The sequence below is a fragment of the Corvus moneduloides genome, chromosome 21 (genome assembly GCF_009650955.1).
Source record: "Corvus moneduloides isolate bCorMon1 chromosome 21, bCorMon1.pri, whole genome shotgun sequence".
Classification (NCBI taxonomy): Eukaryota; Metazoa; Chordata; class Aves; order Passeriformes; family Corvidae; genus Corvus; species Corvus moneduloides.
Genome location: NC_045496.1, coordinates 9,752,143 through 9,777,996, shown reverse-complemented (window position 1 = coordinate 9,777,996; position 25,854 = coordinate 9,752,143). Strand labels below are relative to the sequence as shown.

The following is a 25,854-nucleotide window of genomic DNA, read 5'->3' as shown; positions in this document are numbered from 1 at the left end:
GAATTAACTGGAACAGTACAAAGAGCACAGGTCTATTTTTAGGTTTGGGGTTTTTTTAGGGGGGGGGTGTTTTTATTTGTTTTGTAAGTATTAGGAGCAACAGTGCAAGAGGGCCCTCAGCCATGGTCATACCATGATTAGTAACAAGAACCACAGAGTGTATAACACTGGAAATGGTTCTGTGCTCTCTGATTCAAATTATTCCAGCATTTGAGACGCTGTTCCTGTGCAATTCCCTCGATTTAGAGGGAGTGGAAGTAAAGGCAGTGATGGATGACAGATTTCTGAGGGTGGGCTGGAGATAGAGAGGGATTTTGAGGATGAGGAGCCAAGGGGTCAGCCCCGGCAAAGGGAACATTCAGCATTTTTGTAGGGCTGCTAAAAAAAGGCACAGCAGGATTTTGGAGAGCTGGAGTTCCAAAGTGAAATTAGCACTGCAGTGTGGGCTTGCTGAGTTTATTGCATGAGGGGAAACCAAACATCACCAGGTAATGAGGTGGTGAAGAGAAGAGCAGCCAGTCCAGGTGGAGCAGAGAACGTGGTGGGCTCAGCATTCAGTGAACTCCAGGAAAACTGGAGGATTCCTGGAGGGAGAGAGGAGCAACAACGATGGCAAATGCAGGAACCTGAAAGAGAAGCCCAAAAATGGGCAGTGAGGTGGAACTTACTTAGAGGCTTGTTAGGGAGGAGGAGGAGGAATGGATGTGACATGAGAAGAACAGAGATGTACAATTGCCTCGAGCAGGAAAAGGGCTGTGTTGGCTTGAGGCTGAGGAGAAGTGGCAAAGACTCCACTGGTTCTTTTTTGCACTGGAGCAAATGCTGTGGCTGTGTTTGTGCTGGTGTGGAGGAGTGATGCTAATGGTAGTCTGGGAAGCAGCTCAAGAGAGAGCCTTGGGTGATTATGAAATCAAATATATAAATGAACACTCTCCCCAGTCAGGGTCAGTAAGATCTGAAAGATAATGCTATTTCTTGAAACATTTGGTTATTAATGTTATTGTGGAGGTGGTTTTGTGTTGTTTGCTGCAGCTGTGGTGGGTGATCAGAATGTTAAATTTCCCTTTTTATGGCCAAGGAAATAATCCTGTGGTCTTCTGATCACAAGTGGATTTTGTTCATTTTGAAGTTCAAGCTGGATCTCTGAGTCTTGTACTTTTACAAACCTAGAAAAATAAGAAAACCTGTTCAAAAGGCTCACTGGGCAGAGGAGTCCAAGGATTTGAATGTGGCTTAAGGTTGAAATTATTTTAAATACTCATGTTGCATGAGGTTTCTGCTTTTTCCTAAACAAGAGGAAAAATATCTGAATCTCTGAACAGTTGATATCTCAAATGGTTTATTTAAAAAATACAGAGTAAAAAAGTGTTATTTTCAGGGGAGAACTGGTACTTAATGTTAGAATGTGTTTGATCTCCAAAGGAGATGGGGATAGCCAAAACCAAATGGGTTTGGCAGATTTCCATGTGCAGGAAATGTAGAACCGGTGCAAAAAAGGCTCTAAAACCACAGGGTGTGAAGAGGGGAGATTGTAGTGAAGGTTGAGAATAATCCTGCAGATGATCCAAATGAGAGCCCTCACACTTCAGTGGAGAGGAACTATTTCATTAATTATTGAATCCCAGAATTATTTGGGTGGGAAGGGACCTTAAATCCCATCCAGTCCCACCCCCTGCCATGGGCAGGGACACCATCCACTCTCCCGGGGTGCTCCAAACCCCATCCAGCCTGGCCTTGGACACTGCCAGGGATCCAGGGGCAGCCACAGCTTCTCGGAGACAATTAATAAGTGAATAATTGGGATTATTAATAAATATAGAGATGGGTAACTCAGATGATTATACCCAAGGGGAAAGCACAGTTTGAATTTCCCTGTGTGCAGCGCCTGGAGCCCAGATATTTTCCACACTGGAATCCTGGGGTGTATTTAAATGAAGGTACCAAAGACTTCTACAGCACCTGTATGTAAGAACAGTCCAAGATCCAATTTCTGTAATCACTTGGGAATTGCAGTCACCGCTTGCAGGGGTCTCTGGGACTGGTGGTGTTGCAAATCTGGAGATTCGAATGGCTCCTTGGGAAGGAGGTTTGGAAGAGGTCTCCCTGTGCCCTCTGCTCTGTCGAAAAGACAAAGTTACAGTTTGGAGCTGAAAAACCCTCCCCGAGGCTGTGTTTAAAGTTAAAATTTAATTCTCCTTTCTACGAATTTACAAATTTCATCTTTTCTGAAAGGCTCTGGAGCCCCTTGGAGCACAGTTAATTTTATGCACTCATATATCACCGAAATTGTGGAAAAGGATCTCGGACAGTTTGAGTGTTTCTCTTCTTGATACAAATTAAACTCAGTCAGGAGGTGCCTGGCTGAGAGGAAAGGTTTAATTTTAACAGCTGAAACTCTTAACCTGCTTTCAGGAGGAGGAAGGTAAATTGCAGAGCCAAGAACCTGTGATAAAAAGCTGGTAATAGAGGAGAGAGATAAAACAGAACATCTTATACAGCCCTTTGGGGAGCCTTAAGGGGATTTGTTTCTCCATAAATGTATGTACAAAGATGAGGGGTTTTTTTTTTTCCCCTTCTCTACAATTAGTTTAAAATTTGATGACAGAACAAAACATCCCTGGTACCTGAGCAAAAAACAAAGGATTATAAAATGATGGTGCTTTCAATTTCCCTGTGCAGTTTTCCATGCAGAGCAGTTGGTGCTGGCAAAATTCAAGTTAATATTGGCAAGTGGGTCTCACTTTTCTGGACTAATGGCAAGTTTCTGAGCTCAAGATGTTCTGGCTGGCTGGATTGTCCATTTTGTGCACGTGGAGCCTTCCAGGGAGGGATCTTGGTGGAAGTGGGGTCACTGAGCTGGGTGTTTTGCACAAGGCATTGTATTATTATAATATCTGGTGCTCATTCAGATGCCCAGATGGGCAGGGCTCTGCTCTGGCTGTGTGGGAGCAGCACCAGTTCTTGGGAACAGTTCAGCCTCTCCATGCTGCTGTTTGATGTTTGTGGCAGGCTGTGGATTGTCGCTGATGCTTTGTCCCTGTTGCAGGTGGAGGCCCTGACCCACCAGCCCAGAGCCACCACGGTGCACGCGGTGCGGGACTCGGAGCTCGCCAAGCTCCCGGAGGGGGCTCTCATCTCCATCAAACGCAAATTCCCCCAGGTAAGGGAATTAAAAGCCTTTTCCTGTCTCTCCCAAAGGATGCCTGAGAGGCTCAGACTCCCCGTTAGCACCAAACCCTCTGGGTTTCCTGTGCTGTCTTGGTTTGAAAGACAGGTGTCTGCTAAGGAAGGCAGGAGCCTCCCTTGGAATGGCAGATGCAACCCCCTTCCCTCCGAGTTATTATAATTTTGAAATCAAGGGGGCTTTTAGGCAAAGATATGGGAAATAGGAATAACAGTTCTTTACTATTATATATATAACCAGTCAAACACACAGCAATAACTCTGGCAGTAACAGCAAACAATCACAAACCCAGTCCCAGCCTTTCGGCTGTCAGGCCCTTTCCCCTCGGGTGCAGTTCCGCTCGCAGCCGGCAGGGGCGCTGGCGGCTCCCGGTGAGCAGGGCAGGTGCGATGGTTCCCCCGCGGCTGCAGGGGGCGCTCCGGAGCGAACTCGGGGAGCGCGCGGCACCGGTGCCCCGGGATCCCGGGAAGGGATGGAACAAAGGCTTCACAAACCCCTGGGCAGCCGATCCCGGTGGCCGGCTGGAGCTTCGGGAACAGCAGGCTGGAACGGCAGGGATGAGCACAAATCCCGGGTGGCAGACGAGGTGTATCCAAACGGGGAACCCCCCAGAGGTCTGGGCAGGCAGGGCGAGCACGGCTACAAACACAGCGAAGGCTCGAAGCAATGGCGGGGCAGGGCGGCCACAGCCCAGCTCTGAGCGGGGCAGGGAAGGCGGCCTTGGGATCCCGGGGCTGCTCCAGCAGAAAGGAAAAGCACCCAAAGAAAGCAGCCTCCCTCTCTGTCCAGGGCAGGGAAAGTGGGCTTTGGGATCCCGGAGCTTCTCCAGTAGAAAGGAAAAGCAGCTGAAGAAGCAGAGAAGCAGACTCCCTCTCTGTCCGAACGCCAAGACCGACTGCCCACACACCCAGGTGAAACAAAAAGAGCAGCCAGGTCTTTTGTTTTTCTTAAGTACCTAGCCATTTGTTCCCCTAGCAACATGTATGGGGGGAAAATTCCTTTAATAGGAAAAAAAAAAGCCAAAAAAAAACCCCAACAACAGAAAACCAGGAGAGCTCCTAAAACCCCAACATGTTCGAGGGATGCATTCTGAGAAAACATCACCTGCTCCTTGTCCGCCTGAGCGGATCCATCCCAGGCTCCCACCAGCTTTCCTTGCTCTGTCCTCTGATCAATTGTAGCTGGTTTTTATTGCAGGGCTGCTTTGTGTATCTGGGAAGGGTCCTACGTAAATGCAGGATGTTAGCAAAGTGGAACTCACTCAGTGCTACTGATGGGAAATGGGAGTTTGGCTTCTAAAATCACTTTAGAATTGTTCTTCGTTCCTCCTCCTCACTGGGGCTCAGAGTCCGCCCTTGGTTCTCTGTGCCTTTATTCCCAGAGCTTTGATATTTGGGGGTTGGTTTCCCTCTTCCTGCCATTTTAGGTTGTGGATCCTCATTCTGCACCTGCCAGATCTGTGTGTGTCCTGAACACTCTGATTGCTCCCCTTGAATCCATCAGCTCATCCATCTTCTTTAATTCACTTGACATTATATCTCTCTCCTGAAAATTTGGAGACTGACAGACTTGAAATTTAATTCTTTTGTCCCTAAGTGCATCAGGGACATTATACTAAGTACTAAATCATTGCACTGGCCTTAAAGGAAATTCTTTAATGCTGTTACTTCAAATTATTTCTGATTTGTCATTTTACTGTCTTTAAGACCTAGACTTTTTTTTTTTACCAGATTTCTTAAAAAAAAAAACCTGCAAAAATAATAAACCTGATTTAAATACTTGTATTCTCTCGCTTTCCTAACACCTGTAGCAACTTTTTTTTCATAGTACCAAAGCTATAGGGTTTTATCTGTATTATTGCCAGGAGAATTTAATTATGGCAATAAGTGTTTGGAAGTTATGTCAGTGAAAAATTATCTTCCTGGTTTCCCTGTAAGCATTATTTTTGCTGCAGTGTTTCTGAACTTCTGTTGGGGATTATTAAGGAACTTCTGGTCCCTGGAGCTCACTTGAACAGACCTGTGAGTTTATTCCTCTCTATTTAATTTGATTCCCTGCCCAGGTTCATGAAATGGGAGCTCAGTACAGAGCTCCCCACAAACTGGGGACATCCCAAACATGTCACATCCACTCTGGAGCTGCTGTCAACCATCACTGTCCTTGTGACTGATCCAGGAGGGAGGAAGTGACCCAAGGAGGATTCAAACCCACCTTTCTGCTTGTGTAGTGGATGATTTTAAATGTAACTGCTAAACATACAGACTGTAAATTACCAGTATCCCAGACTGGTTTGAGTTGGAAGGGACCTTAAAATTTATCCTGTTCCACCCCCTGCCATGGGCAGGGAGCCTTCCCCTGACCTGGTTGCTCCAAGCTCATCCAGCCTGGCCTAAACATTGAGCAATGCTTTGAACACTGCTCTGCACTAAGGCTGGGTTCTAATTCTGCCTCTTTATCTGGGGCAGGAATTTATTTCAGTGTCTCTTTTCTCTCTCTTCCCTTTCTGCCAGCTGGCAGAGTTGTTTTCCCCTGAACAGTGATCTCTGTGGAGCTGTGAATCTCTGCTTTGCAGTTAAAATTGAGCTCGAATGTTACATTTATAGCACAATTCAAAACATTTATTTGTAATAGAATTCAATTGTCTTCCCATGTCTGCAGAGTACAGCCCATCAGCCTCAAATTCCTGACCTTTTTCAGTATGGAATTGGTTTTATCTAGACTTGCCTATAGTCTGGCTAATTAGTTGCAATGAAACAAAATGCTAACATAGATATTTTAAGGAAATGTGTTGCAACACAGGTTGTTAGAAAGACACATTCGTGCTGCTGTTTGAGGTCTCCAAATTCTAAGTCGATGTAAAACTGGGATAAAAAATGTGAGAACTTACTTTTTTTTCTATGGGATTATTTTAGAACCCCACTAGAAATAGAAAGAGGAACATTAGATAGACTTTATGTAGGTGATTATGCAGTTAATGCCTTCAGACTCTCAAGAATTTAAGGTAAAATATTTTAATGATTTCAGAGGCCTTGTGTGTTCCCGTTTTTGGCTGCTAGGTCCATCATAGAATGGTTTGGGTTGGAAGGAACCTTCAAAGCCCATCCAGTGCCACCCCTGCCATGGGCAGGGACACCTTCCACTGTCCCAGGCTGCTCCAAGCCCCAATGTCCAGCCTGGCCTTGGGCACTGCCAGGGATCCAGGGGCAGCCCCAGCTGCTCTGGGCACCCTGTGCCAGGGCCTGCCCACCCTCCCAGGGAACAATTCCTTCCCAATATCCCATCCAGCCCTGCCTCTGGCAGTGGGAAGCCATTCCCTGTGTCCTGGCACTGCAGACCCTTGGACAGAGTCTTCATCTTTCCTGTACCTTCATGTGTAAGGGCACACTGAGGTCACCCCAAAGCTTCTCCTCTCCAGGCTGAACAATCCCAGCTCTCCCAGCCTTTCCTCCCAGCAGAGCTGCTCCATCCCCCTGATCCCCCTGGAGCCTCCTCTGGCCTCTCTCCAGCAGCTCCAGGTCCTTCCTGTGCTGGGCCCTGGGGCTGGGGCAGCGCTGCAGGTGGGGTCTCACCTGAGCACAGGGGCACAGGGGCACAATCCCCCTGCCCTGCTGCCCACGCTGCTTTGGATGCAGGTGAGAGAGGAAGGACAGAAGTGAGAGAGAATTGAAGTGATGGAGCAAAACTCTAGGGTAGAAAGTTGGGAGACAACTAGAACATCCAAATTAAACTTAAAAGGATCTCACTGGAGAGAAGAGCTGGAAACTGATAAATGGTGTGCAGAGGACAGGGGCTGGTTCACTTTATTAGAAAAAGAATCCAGGCATTAGAGGATCAAAAGCTGCCCATGCCTGGACAGTGTCATGCAGTTGCAAAAAAGCCCTAAACTATGCTAACAGAATGTTTCTGGACTGAAGAAACCCTGACATTTTCCTTGATGATGGAAAAGCTTCAGCACCAGCCTGTGGCAGCACATCTGAAGGCAGAGGCAGACCAAAGGAAGGGAGTCTGGAGGACAAGGAGGTGGCTGAGTGCTGCTTAGAAATACTGAGCTATAAAGACAAAAAGCCTGTGAAAGGTTAAGGGAAGACATGGTGGCTATTTTCAGATGTATAAAGTTGTCTTGTGTTAGAAAGGGCAGAAGCTGCTCACCATACTGGAATAGAGCAACTGGGACTGAACTGAAATGGCAGCAGTTGGGTAGTGAGAAAATGCTCATTCTGCTCCCCAGAAAGACTAAAAGATTGTTACTTGTTTTTATAACCCCTTCCAAAATGATCAGTGGTGTAATGCTTAGTGCTGAGCAGAGGGATGGACCAAATGAATTCTCTCTGTCCAATTTTCTTGGCTGTTAGTCTAGGAGAGTGATTTATACCCAGGGTTTATGATGTTGTTTTCTCCATTCAAGCAGAAGTAATAAAGTAATGAAGGGATAGCAGGTGCAGTAGTTCTGAAATAATTGACTGGGTAGTAAGAGCTGGCTGGTGATTCAGCAGAGTGGTGTGGAGGATTTACCCCTGCCAGGCTGAAAAACACAGGACAAAAAGCAACTCTGCCTCTGTCAGCTCCATGCTCCTGCACTGCCTGGTGAGGGTAAGTTGGCATGAGTCTCACTTGGTGAATAATGACCAACAGTGGTGCTGGTGCCCTGAGTCAGGTGAAATCCTCTCTTAGTTCAAGAGAGAACTGGATTTTTTTGGTGTTCCTCTTGGCAACTTCTGTAGAGCCTAAATAGCATGTGTGTGTGTGTGTGTGTTAACAGCCAAAAACTGGGCACTTCCTGAGCTTGGGTATCCCTCTTTTTGTTACCCTTGAGCTTTACAGAATCATGGAACCACAGAGCATCCTGAGCTGGAGGCACCCACCAGGACCATCCAGTCCCACCCCTGGCCCTGCACAGACCCCCCAACAGCCCCACCCTGGGCATCCCTGGCAGCGCTGTCCAAACGCTCCTGGAGCTCTGGCAGCCTCGGGGCCGTGCCCATTCCCTGGGGAGCCTGGGCAGTGCCCAGCACCCTCTGGGGGAAGAACCTTTCCCTGCTCTCAGCCTGAGCCTGCCCTGGCCCAGCTCCAGCCGTTCCCTCTGCTCCTGTCACTGTCAGAGAGCAGAAATTGGAGCTGCCTCCTCATGAGGAGGCTCCAGACTGTTCCTATGAAGGGTGAAAAACCCTTTCATTTTAGGAGTTAGTGGGAGGACTCCATCCTGCAGACTTTTCCCCAGCCATGCCGTGTTTGTAGGTGATCCAGGAAGGGTTCCAACTCTGGAATGCATTGTAAGAAAACATTACCTGGTGTGTAAAAAAAATTGTAGGACGTGGGTGGTGCTTGCCAGTGAGAACTGTGTGAAATGAGGGAAATTGTGCTCTGTTAGTCCAGGCAGTAATTCCAGTTCCTTGAGCTGCAGTGTACAATCCAGAGAAGTGGAATGGCTGATTCTTGGGGAAGATCTATATGATCTGTTTTGTCTCCTGGACAGCTGCTTTGGTCCTGGGAGAGACAGGAGCTGATCTGCTGGGATCTTCTATGTGCCCAACCGTAGCTCAGGTTATTCTGAGGGCTGAAGCAGATGGGTGAGCGTGGGGAGCCTGACCTCAGTTATAAATAACGGCCAAAACTTCTGATTTTGTGCCCAGAAATGACAGATGTTGATTTCTAGATCCTGCTCAGTCTGCAGAAGTCAAGCCTACATTGTCTGGCTTCTCAGGAAAGCACCTCAACCTTGATTCACTCTGGATATGGCATCCTAAACATTCCTGATGGAAAGTGGTCCGTGGTGCCAGACTTTAACGGTTTTGTCCACCCTGATGCCCCCAGCTCTCTAGCACAGCCCTCAGGGCTCTCTGCCAGCCAGAGCATTTGCTCCCTGACAGCTTCTGTGCTCATTTCTGGTGCTGTTCGAAGCTTTCCAGCCTTGCAGGAGTGGAAAGGAATTGATTCTTTCTATTTTCATCCCTGCCTTCAGTTCTGGAAAGTAGGACAGGGAACCAGCTCACGATTCCTGGCACCACAAAGCAGCGTCGAGGCAGCAGCGAGAGCACAAAAATCTGTGAGCAGATCACAGAGATGTTCTAACATCGCTGCAGAGCTGGGATCACATTTCCTAGATTAGCTTTGCCTCTTCTGAGCTGAGTTAGTTTTTAGAATTCTAACTTGAAATTTAGACCTGCTGGTTGCTGATGGAAATGCTGCTGAGAAACTGCTTGGGAGCTGTGGGGGCTGAACTGTGAGACAACCTTTGGCGTGCTGGAAACGCGTGCTGAGAAATAGAAAGAGATTTTCTGCATCTTTCTTTTAATTCTCTGAGTCTGCCCTTGGGGTTTAAATATATTCAGAACCTGTCATCCATCTCCAACTGGAGTTGTGCTATCTTTATATGAGTATTTGAACAGGGCCTCTCTGAAGTGGCTGGAGCCTTCCCCAGGGTTATCTGCCTTACAGAGTGAGCTCTGTAATGTGCCCTCTTTCCAAAATGCTGCCCACAGGAACTGGGCAGATTGTGCGTCATGGCTTCAGCTTGATGTGGCACTGGGGAATAGGTCAGGAGAGGCTGTGCTTCTGGATTTTTCTGTCTTTGTTCTCTTGGTCCATTCCAATAAGTGTTCCTCGACTGTAGGAGGAGTGGACATGAAATGGAGAGAAGGAATTCAGTGGGAATGCCGTGGTCACTGAGCGAGGCTGGCAGGAGCAGGGGTTTAATCAGCACCGGTGCCAGAATGACATTTTTCTTCAAGACAAGATTGATCCCAAGCGTTAGAAGCTCAAACAGCCCCAGGATAAAGCTTCAGTTCCTCCGTGTGCCTCAGCAGCATTTGAAAAGGTGCCAGGAATTGTTTGAGGGAGCACTGAGGATTTGCTTTGTCACAGCACTGATCAAACGTTGGAAGTTTCAATCGGAGCCCCCTTGCTAAGCTCCCTGATTCCAGGCCAAGCCGGTGCTTATCTGATCCGGGGCTGTGTGAAGCTTCAATAACACCCTGGTTTTATTCAAGCTGAGGATCTAATTTACCTCTCCTCCTCCCTTGTCCCTTAGAAGAAGCCCTTAAGAAAGCTGGTAGAGGATAATCTCAGCTCCTGGAAAGAGCTCCCAGAAGCTGTTCTGTGGATTTGTGTGGCTGTTTGCTCTATTTTACTCCAGTTGTTTTTGTTTTGTAGAACAGAAAACCCTTGGCAGGCCTGTTTTTCATGGCAGCTCATTCACAAGGTCTCTGTGTGGCACAGAACCCTTTTACAGGTCCTTTAACTAAATCACATCTGGATGTGAAGCTCTGCAATTCCCTGCTGTGGAGGCACCGGTAGATTGTTATCGACCATATTTAATGTCTCTCTGGTGACCAGTGACCTGTGTCAGGGGAGGTTTAGGTTGGCATCAGGGAAAGGCTCTTTCCCCAGAGGGAGCTGGGGCACTGCTCAGGCTCCCCAGGGAATGGGCATGGCCCATCCAACCTGGCCTTGGGCACTGCCAGGGATGCAGGGGCAGCACAGCTTCTCTGTGCCAGGGCCTGCCCACCCTCCCAGGGAGCAATTCCTTCCCAATATCCCATCCATCCCTGCCCTCTGGCAGTGGGAAGCCATTCCCTGTGTCCTGTCCCTCCAGGCCCTGTCTCCAGGTTTCTTGTAGGCTCCCTTCAGGTATAATTTTCTCTAAATCAAAAGTTACCTAAAATGGAGCAAGCTTCGTTTGGATTAGTTGTTGTCTATCAGATAATTCAATTTGCAAGGCAATCCATAGCATTCACAGAATGAAATAAATGTCCACAGGAAAATATTTTCCAACTGAATTCTCATGAAAATCACTTCCAAAAGAGCTTTTTGTAAATCAGCTCTTGAGTTTCACAGTTGAATAGGAACAAAAGCTTTAACCAGAAGCCAGCCTTGGAAGATTAGCAGGGGTAGGTAATAGTTTGAAATATTTAAAGGGATTATAGGAAATGCAGCACTGCAGAGTGACTGTAACCTCTTAGTGTGGGAATTACAGTGGCTATGGAGCAGGTGGTGCTCTGATAACACCTCAGCCCCAGGATGGATGGAGCACTCAGCCCTGTGCTGGCACCATCGACAGCAGAGCTGAAATCCTGCCTGGCCACATCCTGCTTTTGAAACAGGAATTAATCATCCTAAAGTAAGGAAATACAGTCCCTTGGGATGTGGTGTTCAGGCCTTGCCCTGCCACGATTGCAGAGGCTGCAGGTCTGTGGACTAATTGAACATTAGTTAAGCAGAGGGAAAATTAATGGTTTCCCAGAATCTTCTCTGCAGCCGATGCAGAAACAGACTGCCCCATTAGACAGGAGAGATCTGGGGGTCTGGAGTGCTGAGGGAGCCTCAGCAGGTCTCACTGGGATGGAGTTTTATCCTGAAACAACCATGAAGACGAGATGTTTGCAGGTAGAGGAGGTGGTGAGTGGTGAGCTGGGTCAGAGAGGTGGAACTGTGCTGAGGGAAGTGCTCTCCAACACCATGTGAGAAACAGAAATTCTTTGTCCTGTTTTACGCTGCACAAAAGTGTTCTGGAGAGTTCATCTGAAAAGGGGGGTGGATGGCAGGAGGAGGAGGAATAATGGTTATTTCCCTTGTAAAATGTCTCACCTGAACATCCTGCCCTGGGCCAGGGCTATGAGCTGACATTTGCAGTGGTGTCTGTGGGAGCTGGAGGGCTTTGGGGCTCTTGGAGAACAGCACTGATGCACCTGGAGCCCCAAGTAGCTTTTGAAATGGAGATTTACTCCATTTTTTAGACCTGCTAGGTCAGATTTCATCCTTGTGGCCTGAAAACTCTTGCTTAAGCTCAGGAGAGTGGGGTTTTGTGTGCTTTGGGGATATTTTCGATGGTGAACTCGGTCACCTCCCCAGCCCAGGCAGACCCCACGGCTCCAGGCTCGCTCCATGAGCCCCTGTAGTGCCTCTTTGGGTGTTGGGTGACCTTCCTGAGTCACCTCCCAGCCTGGGCAGGCAGCAGTGGGTGGGAAGCTGTGTTCCCTGGCAGTTTGGGGAGCTCTGAGCAGGCCTGTCCTGACAGCCAAGTGTCCAATCCACGGCTCTGCTGCTCGTTACTGTGATTAACTGTGATTAATTGAGCTGGGTGCACTCACTGCCACTGCTTTTCCTAACCATAAGGAAGGATTAATTCAACTGCCTCACCAACCAAAGCAAGCTCAGCTGCATCCCCAGCACGAGGGGTCCCAAAGTTGCGTTTGCTTTACAGGCAATTAACGATCCTTGCCTAAATTAGGAACCTCCTGGTGTTGTTTGATCTGTCTGGGCTCTGACTCGCTGCCTTCTTGTAGATTTTTCTTCAAGCCTTAAATTGAAACTGCCTGATCCTGTGCCAGCAGGAGGGGTGTTTGCAGGGCTGGGTGCTAGAAGAGACTGTAAAATCCAGGATGTGCCGTAGGGACGAGCACAGCAGACACTTCCGACTGGGAGGGCTGTCTAGCCCTGGGTGACGGTGACACCCTGGGAATGAGAGAATTTTGCTTGTGCAGATGTCTGGGAAGTGTTCTGGGCTATTCTGGCGCTGTGATTGGGAAAGCCTGGTGTTCCCTTGGGAAGGGGTGCAGAAGGCTGGGAAAAGCAGTGCCCAGGCTGTGCCTGGCTCAGGAGTGCGGGGCAGTGCTGGGGGCTGCACCCCCAGAGGATGGACACTTGCTGTGTTGTCCAGGTCCTGCCCTACCCCTTTGCCTAAACCCTCACTGCCAATTCCCAGAGCTTTCTGTGAATTGTTAAGGTTGGAAAAGTCCCCCAAGATCGTAAAGTCCAACCATTCCCCCAGTACCACCATGATCACCACTAACCCGTGTCCCCAAGTGCCACATCCACACATTTTGTGAACACTTCCAGGGATGGTGACTCCACCGCTGCCCTGGGCGACCTGTGCCAGTGCTTGACCTCCCTTTCAGTGAAGAAGGTTTTCCTAATATCCAGCTGAACTTCCCCTGGCACAGCTCAAGTCTGTTTCCTCATGTCCTGTCACTTCTCACCTGGGAGAAGAGACTGAGCCCCACCTTAAATTTCTTACAAAATGAGCAGGAGGGTTAAGGGACTGCTGAGTCACAGGCCAGAGCCTGCACCGAGGTACCCACCCTATACCTGCCCTTCTGCCTCCATCTCCTCCAGACACACTTGGGATAACCGTTTCCCTTCAATCTCTGTCATTTTGCTCCTAGCCCAAGGGCTTATTCCTGCTTGTTCCTCCTCCTCCTCCCTGTCCAAGCCATCCCTGTCTTCTCCCAGATCCCTTGGCTTCCTTGTTGTCTCTTGGGCTGCCCTGAGCTGTGCTGCTCCTTCCCGTGCCCTCCTGCTGTGTGGGAGTGAGAATAAAGGGGCTTGGAAAGCTGAAGGATGAATTTTTCCTCTCGTTTTTCAGTTCTCCCCAGCTGCCCTGACTTTGGGGAGAGCTGCTCCCGCTGCCCTGCACAGCGAGGGCTGTGGGTTGATCAGGTCAGGTCTGTTCTCGATGGAGAGATGGGATTTGCATTGATTTCTCCCTCAAAAGGATGGACAAGTCCCTTTTAAAGGAAAACATTGCCTTTTTGTGGAAGGATATCTAGCGTATGTAATATAAAACTGTGGAAATTTCAGTTCTGAGCTCGGATCCCAAATTGATGTTCCTTGGACGTTGCCATGACTGCGACAGAGTGACTCATCCCGTTCTGGGGAGCAGCTTTGCTTGTTGTACAAAGTCACCAGGGAAATAATTTTCCCTATCTATACATACCAAGGCTGTAAGGTTTGCTCCAGCAAACAGGACAAATAATATTTCCTGGTAATAGGAGCAGCCAACTGGAAAATGAGACCAATAGGTTCTATTCTTAGTTCCATCATTAACCTTGGACATATTTTGTAACTTAGCTGGAGCTCTCCTTAGCTGCCTGTAAAGCAGAAAAAGTTATAAATACAGGAGATGGTTTTAGTAAGTAATTAAAATTCTGATGCTTAAGTGCTTTAGAAGTGTAAAATGTTCACAGCCCCTCCCGAAACTGCTGAAGGAAAGTCCTGCTCTGCTGCTGCGGGTTTAGGTGAAGCCTGTGAGCTGGGTATTGAGCAAATATGCTCTGGGGGCAGATTAGCTCCTTTAGCAAGGGCAGTCAGGCTCTATTTTTGTTAAGAATTCCCTGTTCCCCTGAATTCTCCCCGTAGTTGGGGCAGTTTTCTGTAGCTGCACGCGGTGCCTTTGGGGAAGCCCAGAGCCACAGAGCCTGGTGGTGTTGAAGTGGCAACAAGTTGTGTGGTTGGGTGATGGTCAGATTCTGGTGTATTTTGGACAAAGGGAAGCATTTTAGATCCTGTCTGAGATTCCAGGATAAGGCTGGGAGCTTTCCTGCTGTCATTCCCACATCGGTGGCAGCAGGCATGGATGCTGTGTGCCTGCTCTTGGGGCAAGTAAGAGGCACTTCCAAGGGATTTATCGTGGTCACTGAGGAGATGTTGATGTGACATCTTCAGGATCTTGCAGTCATGGCTATGGGGCAGAACTGGCCCAGGCTCAGAGAGGTGGGGGATGCCTCTGGATGCCTGGAAGTGGCCCAGGCCAGGTTGGACAGGGCTCTGAGCAACCTGGGCTAGTGGAAGGTGTCCCTACTCACTGCAGGGGTTGGACTGGATAGGCTTTAAAGGTCTCTTCCACTCCAAACCATGCTATGAAATCCCTGAAATAACCTTGGTTAGCTTTTATCTGTGCTCCACTACAAGTCACCATGTGCTGGAAGCCTCCTGTTTGCTCTTCCCCCTTTTCCCCTAGAGAACTTAAAATATTTTAGTGCTTCATACACAGCGTTCCATAGTGCAGGGCAATCTGCTGCATCAGATTTCGTTGTTAAAGCAAGATGTATAAATGATTCAGGTGGGCATCCTGACCTGTCTTGGTGCCCACATGGCCCTTTATTGGGAAGATGCATCCTGAAGTGCCTGTTCCTGTAGGAGCAGTGTTTGTCCAGGTAACCTGGCTGCTGCTTGTTTTGCCTGTTAACTTTGGAGAACTTTGGTTGGTTTTGGTTGTTTTGGGGGTTTTTTAATGTCCTATTTTGATCTTGAATTATTTGTCTGGGGGAGAATATTTAATGATTGCTCTGTTAATCCTTAAGGCATTTAAATGACTCTTCTTCTTATTTGGTAAAACATCTGTGTAGAGCTTTCTGAATAAACGCTGCGTTTTCCAATTCTGTCGCTTTTTGATATTGCAATGATTTGTCTTCTGCTGCCCCACTTGTCAGGAGTTATTGATGGTTCATGATGGAGAGAGGCTTGTCAGTTTGGAGATACGTTTGGCTATTGGAATATTAGTTTATATTGACGTGAGTCCTGCTGGAAAAACAGCTGGGAGAACATCTGTGCCTTCAAACATGAATTACCAGGCAAACATGATTGGAGGGGGACAGCAATTTCTTAGGTAGTTTGCTGTGATTCTGCAGGTGTTGAGGGGGTGTATTTATCCCTTTTTTTCTTTTTTCCCCAAGTGTTTTAAATTGCCTACTGTAAACCATTCACCAGGACTGGGGAAGGGTCTGTTTGAACACAGACTCGAACCTTTTTGAGCCTTTAGCACCTACAAAAGGTGTAACTGTGCAGCACCCACTGAGCAATGAGAGTGACTTAGAGGTGCAGGTGCACTGCAGAGAGAAATGAGGAGAGCTGAGAATGCAGTTTGACATATTTCCCCAAATAATCAGGTTTTTTTCTTTTTTGTCTTTTTCTTTCCCCAAAGCAAGTTAAATCCTGCTTGTTCTGGGGTTGTTTTGTTTTCTTGTTTTTCCAAATTAAAGTAAAACAAGGTAGGAGAAATCAAGACAAATGATCAGTCACTGTATATTACAGCCAGCAAAGAAGCTACATCTGCAAACCCTTGACTCTGTGTGGCTCAACTTGAGGGAACATCTTTAAAAAGTTTGGAAGCCTCCATGTGGATGCTCTCCTTCTAGTACATTCTGCCTGAACGTTTCTTTTTTTTCCTTTCTCTCCCAGGTTGTGACCAGACTTATTCACTTGCTGGGCGAGAAGATTCTTGGCAGTCTGCAGCAGGGAGGTAAGACTCATTCCTGGACTATTCCCATTGATGCTGGGGCTTCCTTGGAGCCAGACTTGCCTCCTTAAATTTGGAAGTAGGCAGTGCATACTTGGAAAGGAAATTCATTGCTAAATTTCGGTCTAGAGAGGAGAAGGCTCCAGGGAGAGCTCAGAGCCCCTTGCAGGGCCTAAAGGGGCTCCAGGAGAGCTGCAGAGGGACTGGGGACAAGGGATGGAGGGACAGGACACAGGGAATGGCTTCCCACTGCCAGAGGGCAGGGCTGGATGGGATATTGGGAAGGAATTGTTCCCTGGGAGGGTGGGCAGGCCCTGGCACAGGGTGCCCAGAGCAGCTGGGGCTGCCCCTGGATCCCTGGCAGTGCCCAAGGCCAGGCTGGACATTGGGGTTTGGAGCAGCCTGGGACAGTGGGAGGTGTCCCTGCCCATGGCAGGGGTGGAACTGGATGAGCTTTGAGGTCTCTACCCCTCCCAGACCAGAGAGTCTGTGGTCTGTAACAGCTGTAGGTACACGTGGATGTTGTTTTTGGCAGAGCATGGTTAACGGGGTGGGGGGATGGAGTGATTTGCAATTGAGATAGAGAAGTGTTGCTGCCTGTGTGCAGTGAAATTTCCCTGGAATTTCTTGCAAGAGCAAAGTAAAGGGAGCATTGGAAACAGCAGCTGTAATGGGCTGGGGTCAAAGCACTGTGCTGAGCAGCAGCATAAAGACTGACTTAAAATGCCTGTATTTGCAGTATTTTAATGGATTGTCTGGGAGGAAAAGGCCTGCCATGGGTTGGTTCTGAAGCTTTGTGTTTGTGGCAGTACCAACACAAAGTCTCTTTGCAGACTGAAGGGAGTAGGAGGGAATTATCCCAATTTTCTTGAGCAGCATTTAAAAGCAAGCAGATGCCTGTTAACTGCTGAAGATGTTGTGGGGCTCTTTGGTGCTGAGGAATGTTTGGATTTGGGTTGGTTGAGGGGTTTTAATTATTTCAGTTGCTGGTTTTGCCAAATTCCAAGGAGACTGAAAATGAAGGTCACCAATTTTCCCATTTGAGAGCAGTCTGGGGAAGGGAACCTGCTGTTTCTTCACCTGCTCAGCTTTCTGGGTGCAATCACTTGAGCACAAATACCTGGTGATAATTGTACTTTAACTTCTGTGCCTGCTGAAGTGCCTCTGTGGCTCAGGGCAGAGTCTGGGAAACAGGGCAAAATGGAGGAAACAGAGAAGGTGGGAGGAAAATTAGTGAGAGTAACAGGAGTTCCAGGAGAGAATCACCACTGAAGTTCTGAGGAGGGAAGGGCCTGTGGAGATGAAGGGGTTGAGCTCTGATGTGTAACCTGTTTGAACCTACAGATATCTTGTTGAAGATCACCAAAAGGAGGGGGAAAACTATTTAATGTTCTGTGCAGAGCTGTTTTAGAAGATTTGAAATGAATAACTCAATTGCTGAATATATTTTTAAAAAGAAGTTTATCTGTTATTTCTTTGTGTCCTCCAGTGGTCTGTCACTCTGGCACTGAGCCTTTGAATGGGTTTGCACAGGGGATATCAAATATTTCCATATGCCCAGCTCAAGAATTCATCTTGATGGTACATCTTAGGCCTTTGCTGGGTGAAATGAGATAAGCAGGATGTGAAATCCTGACTTAAATCCAAAAATTTTTGTGTACTTGGAGCTGAGTCGACAGGCATTAGCAGCAGAGTGAGATTTTCTGAGAAGGCTCAGCGAAAGAGAAAAAAGAATAAGAACAGTTTGTAGAACATTGGCTTTTACCTGCTCTCAGCTGTCTGGGAAGATCTTGATCTTCCTCACATGCATTGCAGATTTCTCTCAAAACTGCTTTTCCTCTGCCCGGACTCTCTGTCCTTACTCACCAAATTATATAAGAGATAGTTCCCTGGTACTTTGCTGCTACTTCAGAGGTTCTGTATTTTATTTTAATACTCCTAAGTCCATATCTGTAAAGCTCTGCATCTTGGAGAGAAGGGCAAACAGGTGGAGATGCACATTTTCTGTAGGAGCTTTGCTGAAAACAGGTATTTCCTTCCTTGCTTAGGAACACCGAAAGGAAAGGATTGATAATTTTTGGAATATTTTAATACTGACAACAGGTTTGGGGGTTTTGTTAGTTAAGCTAATTCCTCTTGTGGGCTAAATCAGTTCCAAAGTTGTGGTAAAGGGATTTTAAGTGCCTTTTAACTTTGTCTTCCACAGTCAGGTAAATCCACGTTTCATTGAACATATTCCTGGCATGTTTTTAACATTGCCTGACTTCAACCCACATATGCTGTACCAGCAACCAAAAATGATGGAAACTGATCTTTATCCTGTTAAAATGAAATATGTGGGGACTCTGCTCTCCCGTGCTGTGCAGGTCTGTGTTACATTTCTCCGACATGGAGCAGTTCGGTGACACAGTGACACTTTCCCTCCTGCCTGAAGGTGACAATCCACTGTTTGCAGCCTGGCTGACTGATGGCAGGTGTTTTCTCTGTGGGCAGGTCATCCTCTTGGACTGCACAGCTCCAGCAGCAAGTGGGATGCAGGGAATCCTGCCAGCAACCTGTCCACGGTGGCGATCATGCCGGTGTCCGAGGAGGTGCCGCTGACAGCCTTCACCCTGGAGCTCAAGCACGCCCTCAGTGCTGTGGGTGAGTGTTCCCATGTTGGCATCACAGCAAACAAACTCTGCTCGTCATTTTAGAGTGTCATGGCCGAGTACTGTCGCCTGTCAGAGGGGGGTTCACGCTGTGTTAGGGGGTAGCAATACCTGGGGGTGGTCGCAGGGCTGGGGAGGAGGTTTGGGAGAGAATCCTGTGGCCTTCCAGTGCCTTATAAGAAAAGGAGGGGGAGGGACTCTTTATATGGCCAGGTCCCCACAAGACAGTTGGGGAATGGTTTTAAACTGGGGGCAGGATTAGATCAGAGATTAGGGAGAAATTCTTGTGAGGGTGGGGAGCCCCTGGGACAGGGTGCCCAGAGAAGCTGTAGTTGCCCCTGGATCCCTGGCAGTGTCCAAGGCCAGGTTGGAACTACCTGGGATAATGGAAGGTGTCCCTGCCCATGGACAGATAATCTTTAAAGTAATTTCCAGCCCAAACCATTCTGTGATTCTACAGCAGTGGTCAGGATGAGCCTTTTTCATTCTTCCTGCTTCTCTATTCCCATCCGTAATGTGCATTTCATTATAGTTGAAAACTTTGTTGTCTTAATGACCTGGAAATATTCACCAGCCTCCTCTCTGGCCCTTGTTTTGCCGCCCTCAGTTCCCCTAAGTCACTCCAGGAGACACATCCCATACCAAGGCACTGTTCCCACGGCACCTGAGAGTCTGATTCTCTCCAGCTCATGGGTGAGAGTCTTTCAGACCTCCTCAGCTGAAAAGCTTCATCCAGCAAAGGGTTTCTTAGGCAGTTTTCTTGTGTTGTGGTTGCACATGAGTGGTAAGCGTAAGACTCGGTGGAAGATGCTTGTGGAGGGGATCCAGATTGGCACTGGAAATCCAAAGTTTAGTCTGAAATCATTGTCCCATTTGTTGCCAGCTTGTTTGTCTGTCTCATGCCCACAAAACCATGTGTTCAGCTCACAACTGAGTCATTAATTGCTTTATCCATGGGTGAAGTTGCTTGTGCAAGTTCCAGTTCCTCACAAACCCATGTATTTAATTCAGAATTCATTTTTTGTTCATTACTGGTGTTTGACATTTCCTGAACATCCTCTTCTCATCCTCAAATGCTGTTACAGATCTCTTGAGTGAATCTCCTTTGAGGAATTATTAGTCTGCTCTCTCATGGCTTACAATTTTTTTAAGTACAGGTTACCTGCTGCTTGAGGTGTAGCCACTTACATTTCTTGGTAATTTCCTTTTTGACTTTTGGTGTCTGGAGCTGATGCTCCTGTTTGTGCTTAAAAATCTTCTGGGTGAACAGGCACAGGAAAAAGCTGATGGTGCTTGAGCTCTTGAACCTTCTGAAGCCTGAATTTCTGTGCAACTTATGGTGGAAACTCGTTGCAGTGAGAACTAATTTGTGGGTGTTTGAAGATTCCTCTTATTTTGGAGATGGCAGAGAAATGTTACATCCATAATGGAGCTGTGTTGCTAATGGGGACTCCTTAGGGATCACTGCCAGCTTGTTTTGATGTGTGACAACACTAAGAGCCTGTAAATAAAACAAACAGAAACTTAAGTAGGTAGATGGACTGTTCAGGATAAAAATACCCATTTGGGCTGAAAGCAGCAGGCACGTGCCAAGGGGGGAGTTTGGTGGGGTCACTCGGCCTTTCCTCCTTCACCCTTCTCCTTTTCTTTCCCTGGGCTGACGCCTGTGCAGTGCTTGGCAGCTCGAGATGGTTCTGTACACCCTTGGCACCTGAAGTTGTTGCCAAAAGGGAGCAGACGGCTGCAGTGGGAAGAGGAAAGTGTTGTGGGAAAACACAGGGAGCCATCTGGTCCCAACCACCGCTGGCACAGGAGCTCTCTGGCCCTGCAGCTGCTGCTCCACGCCCAGCCCGAGCTCCCTCAGCCCCCCAGAGCTCCCAGGCAGTGCAAAACCTCTGCAGAGCTGTGCTGGGGGTGTTGGCAGCCTGCAGTTCTTCTTTCTTTATTTAGCAGAAGCAGCATTCTCTTTTTTCCTCCTTTTTATTTTTTTTAACTTGTAGCTTTTGTATTTTCTCCTTCACCCTCTCCCTGAGGGTCGTTTGTTTGGGTGTTCCCTCTCAGTGCCTCACAAAGTGCTGGGAGCCACGTGCAGGTGGTGCTTTGCTTTCAGAGAAGGGGCTGAGGTTTTGGAATGATTTTTTTTCTTCTGACTTCCTGCAACAAAAAAATGAACTGAGCAGTGGAGTGAAATTTTGATTTGTTTTCAGGTGGTTTTGCTATTCACCTGCACATTTGACATGAGGGGAGCTGTTGCCCAAAGAAGCTGCCCCTGGATCCCTGGCAGTGCCCAAGGCCAGGCTGGACATTGGGGCTTGAAGCAGCCTGGGATAGTGGGAGGTGTCCCTGCCTGTGGCAAGGAGTGGAATGAGATGAGCTTTAAGGTCCTTTCCAGACCAAACCATTCCATGATTCCACGTGGAAAGGTTTGCACTGGGGCCTTGCTGCCACCTGAGCCCTTCCCTGAGCTCCCAGCTCTCAGATGGCTCATCAGCACTTGGGGCCTGGGGGTGAACTGGGGTCAGACCTGCCCTGGCTTTGTGGGAATGAGAGCTGTTAACGTGCTTGAGAAGGCTTAATTGAAAACATTCTCTGAAAGGAACTCTCCCTTTGGAAAATAAGGGGTTTGGCTGTGTAGATTTGCTGCACTTCACATTTTTTTGGTGTTTGTTTTTTGGTTTTTTTTTTCCTTGAGCCAGCCTTTTTTCTAGTTGTCAGTTAAATGGCAGCATCTGATTACAGTACTTGACTTAACATTTAATCCATATTTAACATTTCATCCGTATAATTTCATCGCTCTGAGCTTCAGATATGTTCCAGAGCAGTGGAGAGCAGCCTTGATATGTGGGGAGGTAAAAGCAGCTGGTTTTAGCTTTCTTTTGCAACTTAATATATTTATTATAGAAAATTCCTTCCCCTTCCTGTTAATATGAACTTAGCTGGATATTGCAGTGATGCCTTGAATTTCCCTGCTGCAGGTTGGAGATGAGGATAGAAGGAATTAGGAGGATGCAGACAGGAACACTGAGACCATTGCAGGAATCACCAGCTGCTGCTGCTCTGGGAAAGGAGTCTGGCCTCAGGATGCAGGCTGACCCCAATCCTGGTGGGAATTCAGGCTGGGTTGTAACACAATGTAACACTTAAAAGGTGGTTTTCCTTTTCCATGAGAAGGCTGTGGGCAGTGCTTGGAGTTGGAGCTGGTTGCAGGTGAATCTATTTAACAAGATTTTGGGGCTGGTTTTGGTAATTCTTAGCTAATTCTGTATTATTAAAGGGATATAAAAATAATGGCAAGTAGAAAATCTCAGTCTGAGAGTGAGTATGTAGTCTCCACAAAAACTGGATAAGTATTCAGAATCTTCCTTTCCCCAGGAAAAAAAAACAAAACACTTTTGCCTGTAATGAGACAGGACTTCATGCTTTCATTGCTTGATTCCTTTTAGTGGTTGAATTAATTTTTTTTCCAAATTTCTTTTTTTTTTTTAATGTTCTGATTTGTAATGGGAACGGCTCAGGTGAGCAGCCTGCTCTCCATCAGGGATGCATTCTGCACACAGGGAGCACCAACGTGTGGGACCACCCACAGCTTTCCCCAACCCATTCGTGCCGGTTTCTTTGACATTTGGTATTTCTGTGGTTTATGATAATTCACATATTGTTTCCAGACAGTGGGATTGTGTCCCAATTAAATGCTAAGGGATGCTTGTGCTTCCACAGAGCTTCCAATCACAGAATGGCCTGGGTTGGAAGGGATCCTAAAGCTCACCCAGTGCCACCCCTGCCATGGGCAGGGACACCTCCCACTGTCCCAGGCTGCTCCAAGCCCCAATGTCCAGCCTGGCCTTGGGCACTGCCAGGGATCCAGGGGCAGCCCCAGCTGCTCTGGGCACCCTGTGCCAGGGCCTGCCCACCCTCACGGGGAGGGATTTCTTTCTAAATTAAACCTCCTCTCTTTGAGTTTGAAGCCGTTCCCTGTGTCCTGGCACTCCAAACTTGTAACCAGTCTCGCTCCATCTTTCCTGTACCTTCAGGTCCTGCAAGGTCACAGTGAGGTCACCCCAAAGCTTCTCCTCTCCAGGCTGAACAATCCCAGCTCTCCCAGCAGAGCTGCTCCATCCCCCTGATCCCCCTGGAGCCTCCTCTGGCCTCTCTCCAGCACCTCCAGGTCCTTCCTGTGCTGGGCCCCAGGGCTGGGGCAGCTCTGCTGCTGTCACAAGCTGTGTGATGAAGGATTTATTTGGGACCTGGCAGCAGCAGCTTTCCATGGACCTGCCCTCACCTTGAGGCAGATACAGAATGAAAAATGCCCTGAGCCCTGTGGGCAGAGCAGGAAGGGCCTGCAGGGCGCAGTGTCCCAGAGGCTGCAGCCCTGCTGTCCCCTGGCTGTGCTGCAGGCTCCAGTGGGACAGCCCTGCCTCTGAGTCTGGGGCTTTGGCTCTCTGAGGAAGGATTCTGTGGAATATCCAACTTCAGAAAGCAGGAACAGAAATTTCCAGCTCCAAACTGGAGTGCCAGGAAGGGGGACAGGTTTTTCTGCCATGCAATTCATCATGCTGATGAATTCTGGTCAGTGCTCATGATGTCTATTTTTATTATTAATTCTTTTCCTCTTAATCCTGGTAGAGCTGAGAGCATCTTTTGATAAGAAGTTCTTCTGCAGTATTCAGATTTTTCAAAAGTATTTGCCTGACTATTTTTTTGTTCCTTTACTGAGACCAGCTAAAAGACACCACATGGCTCTGCACATTCTGGTTCTATGTGGGAGCCCTCTGATCTCATAGAATTTCAAACTGAAGTAGAGAGGGATTCAGATCCAACATATGTGTCTCTCTCATTCCTTTCTGCCCTTTAAATTTTCCTTCTTTTCAGTTCTAAAAATGTATAATGTAGAGAGCTCGCTGAAAAATCTTTGCTAATAATTTATTGGGGTTTTTAATTACAGTTCTGCCTGTCTTTACACACAAATTAGATTTAAATGTGAAATGTTCACTGTGGTGCCTGAACCCTGGCACAGTTTGGTATCTTTTTGCTGGGCAAGATCTTCTGACTTGCAAACGCATTTATCAGTTACGTGACTTTGCCACATAATTTTGTAGATTTTTATTAGGCCAAAAGTAAAATTTCTTTTGATGGGGTCCAAGCAAGTACATTTGCTCTGCTAAAATTTTTCTGTGGTGCGTTTTGTACTGGCCTTGTCTTTTGATGTGGGTGTGTTTTTCAGGTGAGGTGGATTTGAAACCATTTCTGAGCCTCAGAAATTACTCTCTGCCCTCTGGGCTGCTCATTTCTCCAGGCAGCTTTTGGACCGTGTTTTATTAGACTTAGAACTAGGACACCTGTACTCCTGCCCCTGCATATCTTAGAAAGTGATGTTTTGTTAGGAAACAAATGACCTAAGTGAGTACCTTGCTCATCCCTGGAAAGAAAGGGAGGGTTTTTGTCTCGTGTGATGCTTTTTCCCGTCACTGAGGCAGGAGGTTGGAAGCTTTGCTGCAGCCCTTCTCTTCAGTGCCCTTGTTTGTTAGCAGAGAAAATGAAGCAGATCTCTGGTATTTGCCAGTTTTTCCTTCCCTTCTCTTCTTTTTCATGGATTCTTAGTTCTGTACTGATAAACAGATGGCTCTGGAGTACAGCTTTAGATGCTCTGTGAGGTTTTCCCAGAAACCACGATCCCTGTGCCTGAGGTGATGCCACTGCCTGCAGTTCTCTCACCTGAAGCACAGAAAACCTGGGATTCAGGATCCCTGGTCGTTCTTGGCTGACAGAAAAATCCCCAGGCTATTGAAAGTCACCACCTCAGGCTTGAGAAATCCAAAAGGTTGTGAAAGCTGCGGATTGGTGGAAGCTCAGGGAATGGCTCTCAGTTTTCCTTGCTCTGATACTCCTCCCCAGCAATCTGCTGCTGGCTGCTGCCAGAGACACCACAGGGCTTGGAGAAATATTCCACGTTACCTCACATCACCTCTCCTCTGCTCTTCACTTTGAGCTGTTCACCCCGTGTCTGATCCTGCTGCCAGAGCACCCAGGGGTGCAGGGATGTGTCCCTGATGCCAACTCCAGCTGGAACTGCCCATGAGGCTGATGCCAGGTGTGGAGAGAGGCTGGTTGGAGGTGTGTGACTGTGATAATGCACTCGAAGGATGCACTGACACATTGACCTCGTCACTCCTGCCTGCAGGTGTGGCTGTTTGAGGGCTGTGGAGTTGAATCATCACAGAATCGTGGAATGGTTTTGGTTGGAAGGGACCTTAAAGCCCATCCCATCCTACCCCCTGCCATGGGCAGGGACACCTTCCACTATCCCAGCTTGCTCCAAGCCCTGTCCAACCTGGCCTTGAACTTCCAGGATGGGAATGATGTTTTTTCACTGCTTGCTTGCTCTCAGCAGTTTAGTGGAAATAACACTTTTGTTGGTTCTGTTTGCTGAGCTCACATATGTTGGTGTTCTTGGTTGCATTAATGGTGGGGTTTTAATGGCTGATTAATTTGGAGCCTGCTAGAAATTGGGAGTGCAGAGCAGATGGTTGGTATTTCTGAGACAAAACAAGTTGGTTCTGTTGGAAGCATCACCGTGTTCCGTGCTGGGGATGAGTGAAGGTCTGGGAATCTTTGTCCTGTGTCCCTGGCATGTGGAGGGATGGGATGCTGGGCAGGCTCCTCCTGAGCTGGCACAGCCAGGGTCTGTCTGGGCACCCTTGTTTGTGTCCTGTTCTGTGAACTGCTGCTTTCCCAAATCAGAATTGAGGTCTGGATAGGATTTCTAAGTCTCTCCAAGGCTCTTCTGATGCTTGCTGGACACGTGTTGTCCACAGTCCAGGTGTGTCTGCCTGAAGGAGCACAAAGATCCACCCCAGCCCTACAAACTCTGCCTCTCCCCTGGGGTGAAAGCTGTTCTGGCTGCAGGTCACTGGCTTTGATGGTGTCCCCTGGGTTTAGTGGTGCCCACCTAGGGCTGGACCCCATTGCATCACCAGGGGCTGATGCTCCTGGGTCAGTGCCCAGGTAGG

At 47.9% G+C, this 25,854-nt stretch overlaps 1 protein-coding gene across 2 annotated transcripts in view; it reads left to right on the top strand.

Moving 5' to 3' along the window:
• PNPLA7 (patatin like phospholipase domain containing 7) overlaps positions 1–25,854 on the top strand; it is a 117,645-nt gene that overhangs the window by 42,464 nt on the left and 49,327 nt on the right. For both annotated transcript variants that reach the window (XM_032130769.1, XM_032130768.1), the window contains exons 20-22: positions 3,047–3,160; positions 16,139–16,199; positions 18,690–18,839. In XM_032130769.1, the coding sequence (XP_031986660.1) occupies positions 3,047–3,160; positions 16,139–16,199; positions 18,690–18,839 (325 nt within the window). The remainder of the gene's footprint in view (positions 1–3,046; positions 3,161–16,138; positions 16,200–18,689; positions 18,840–25,854) is intronic.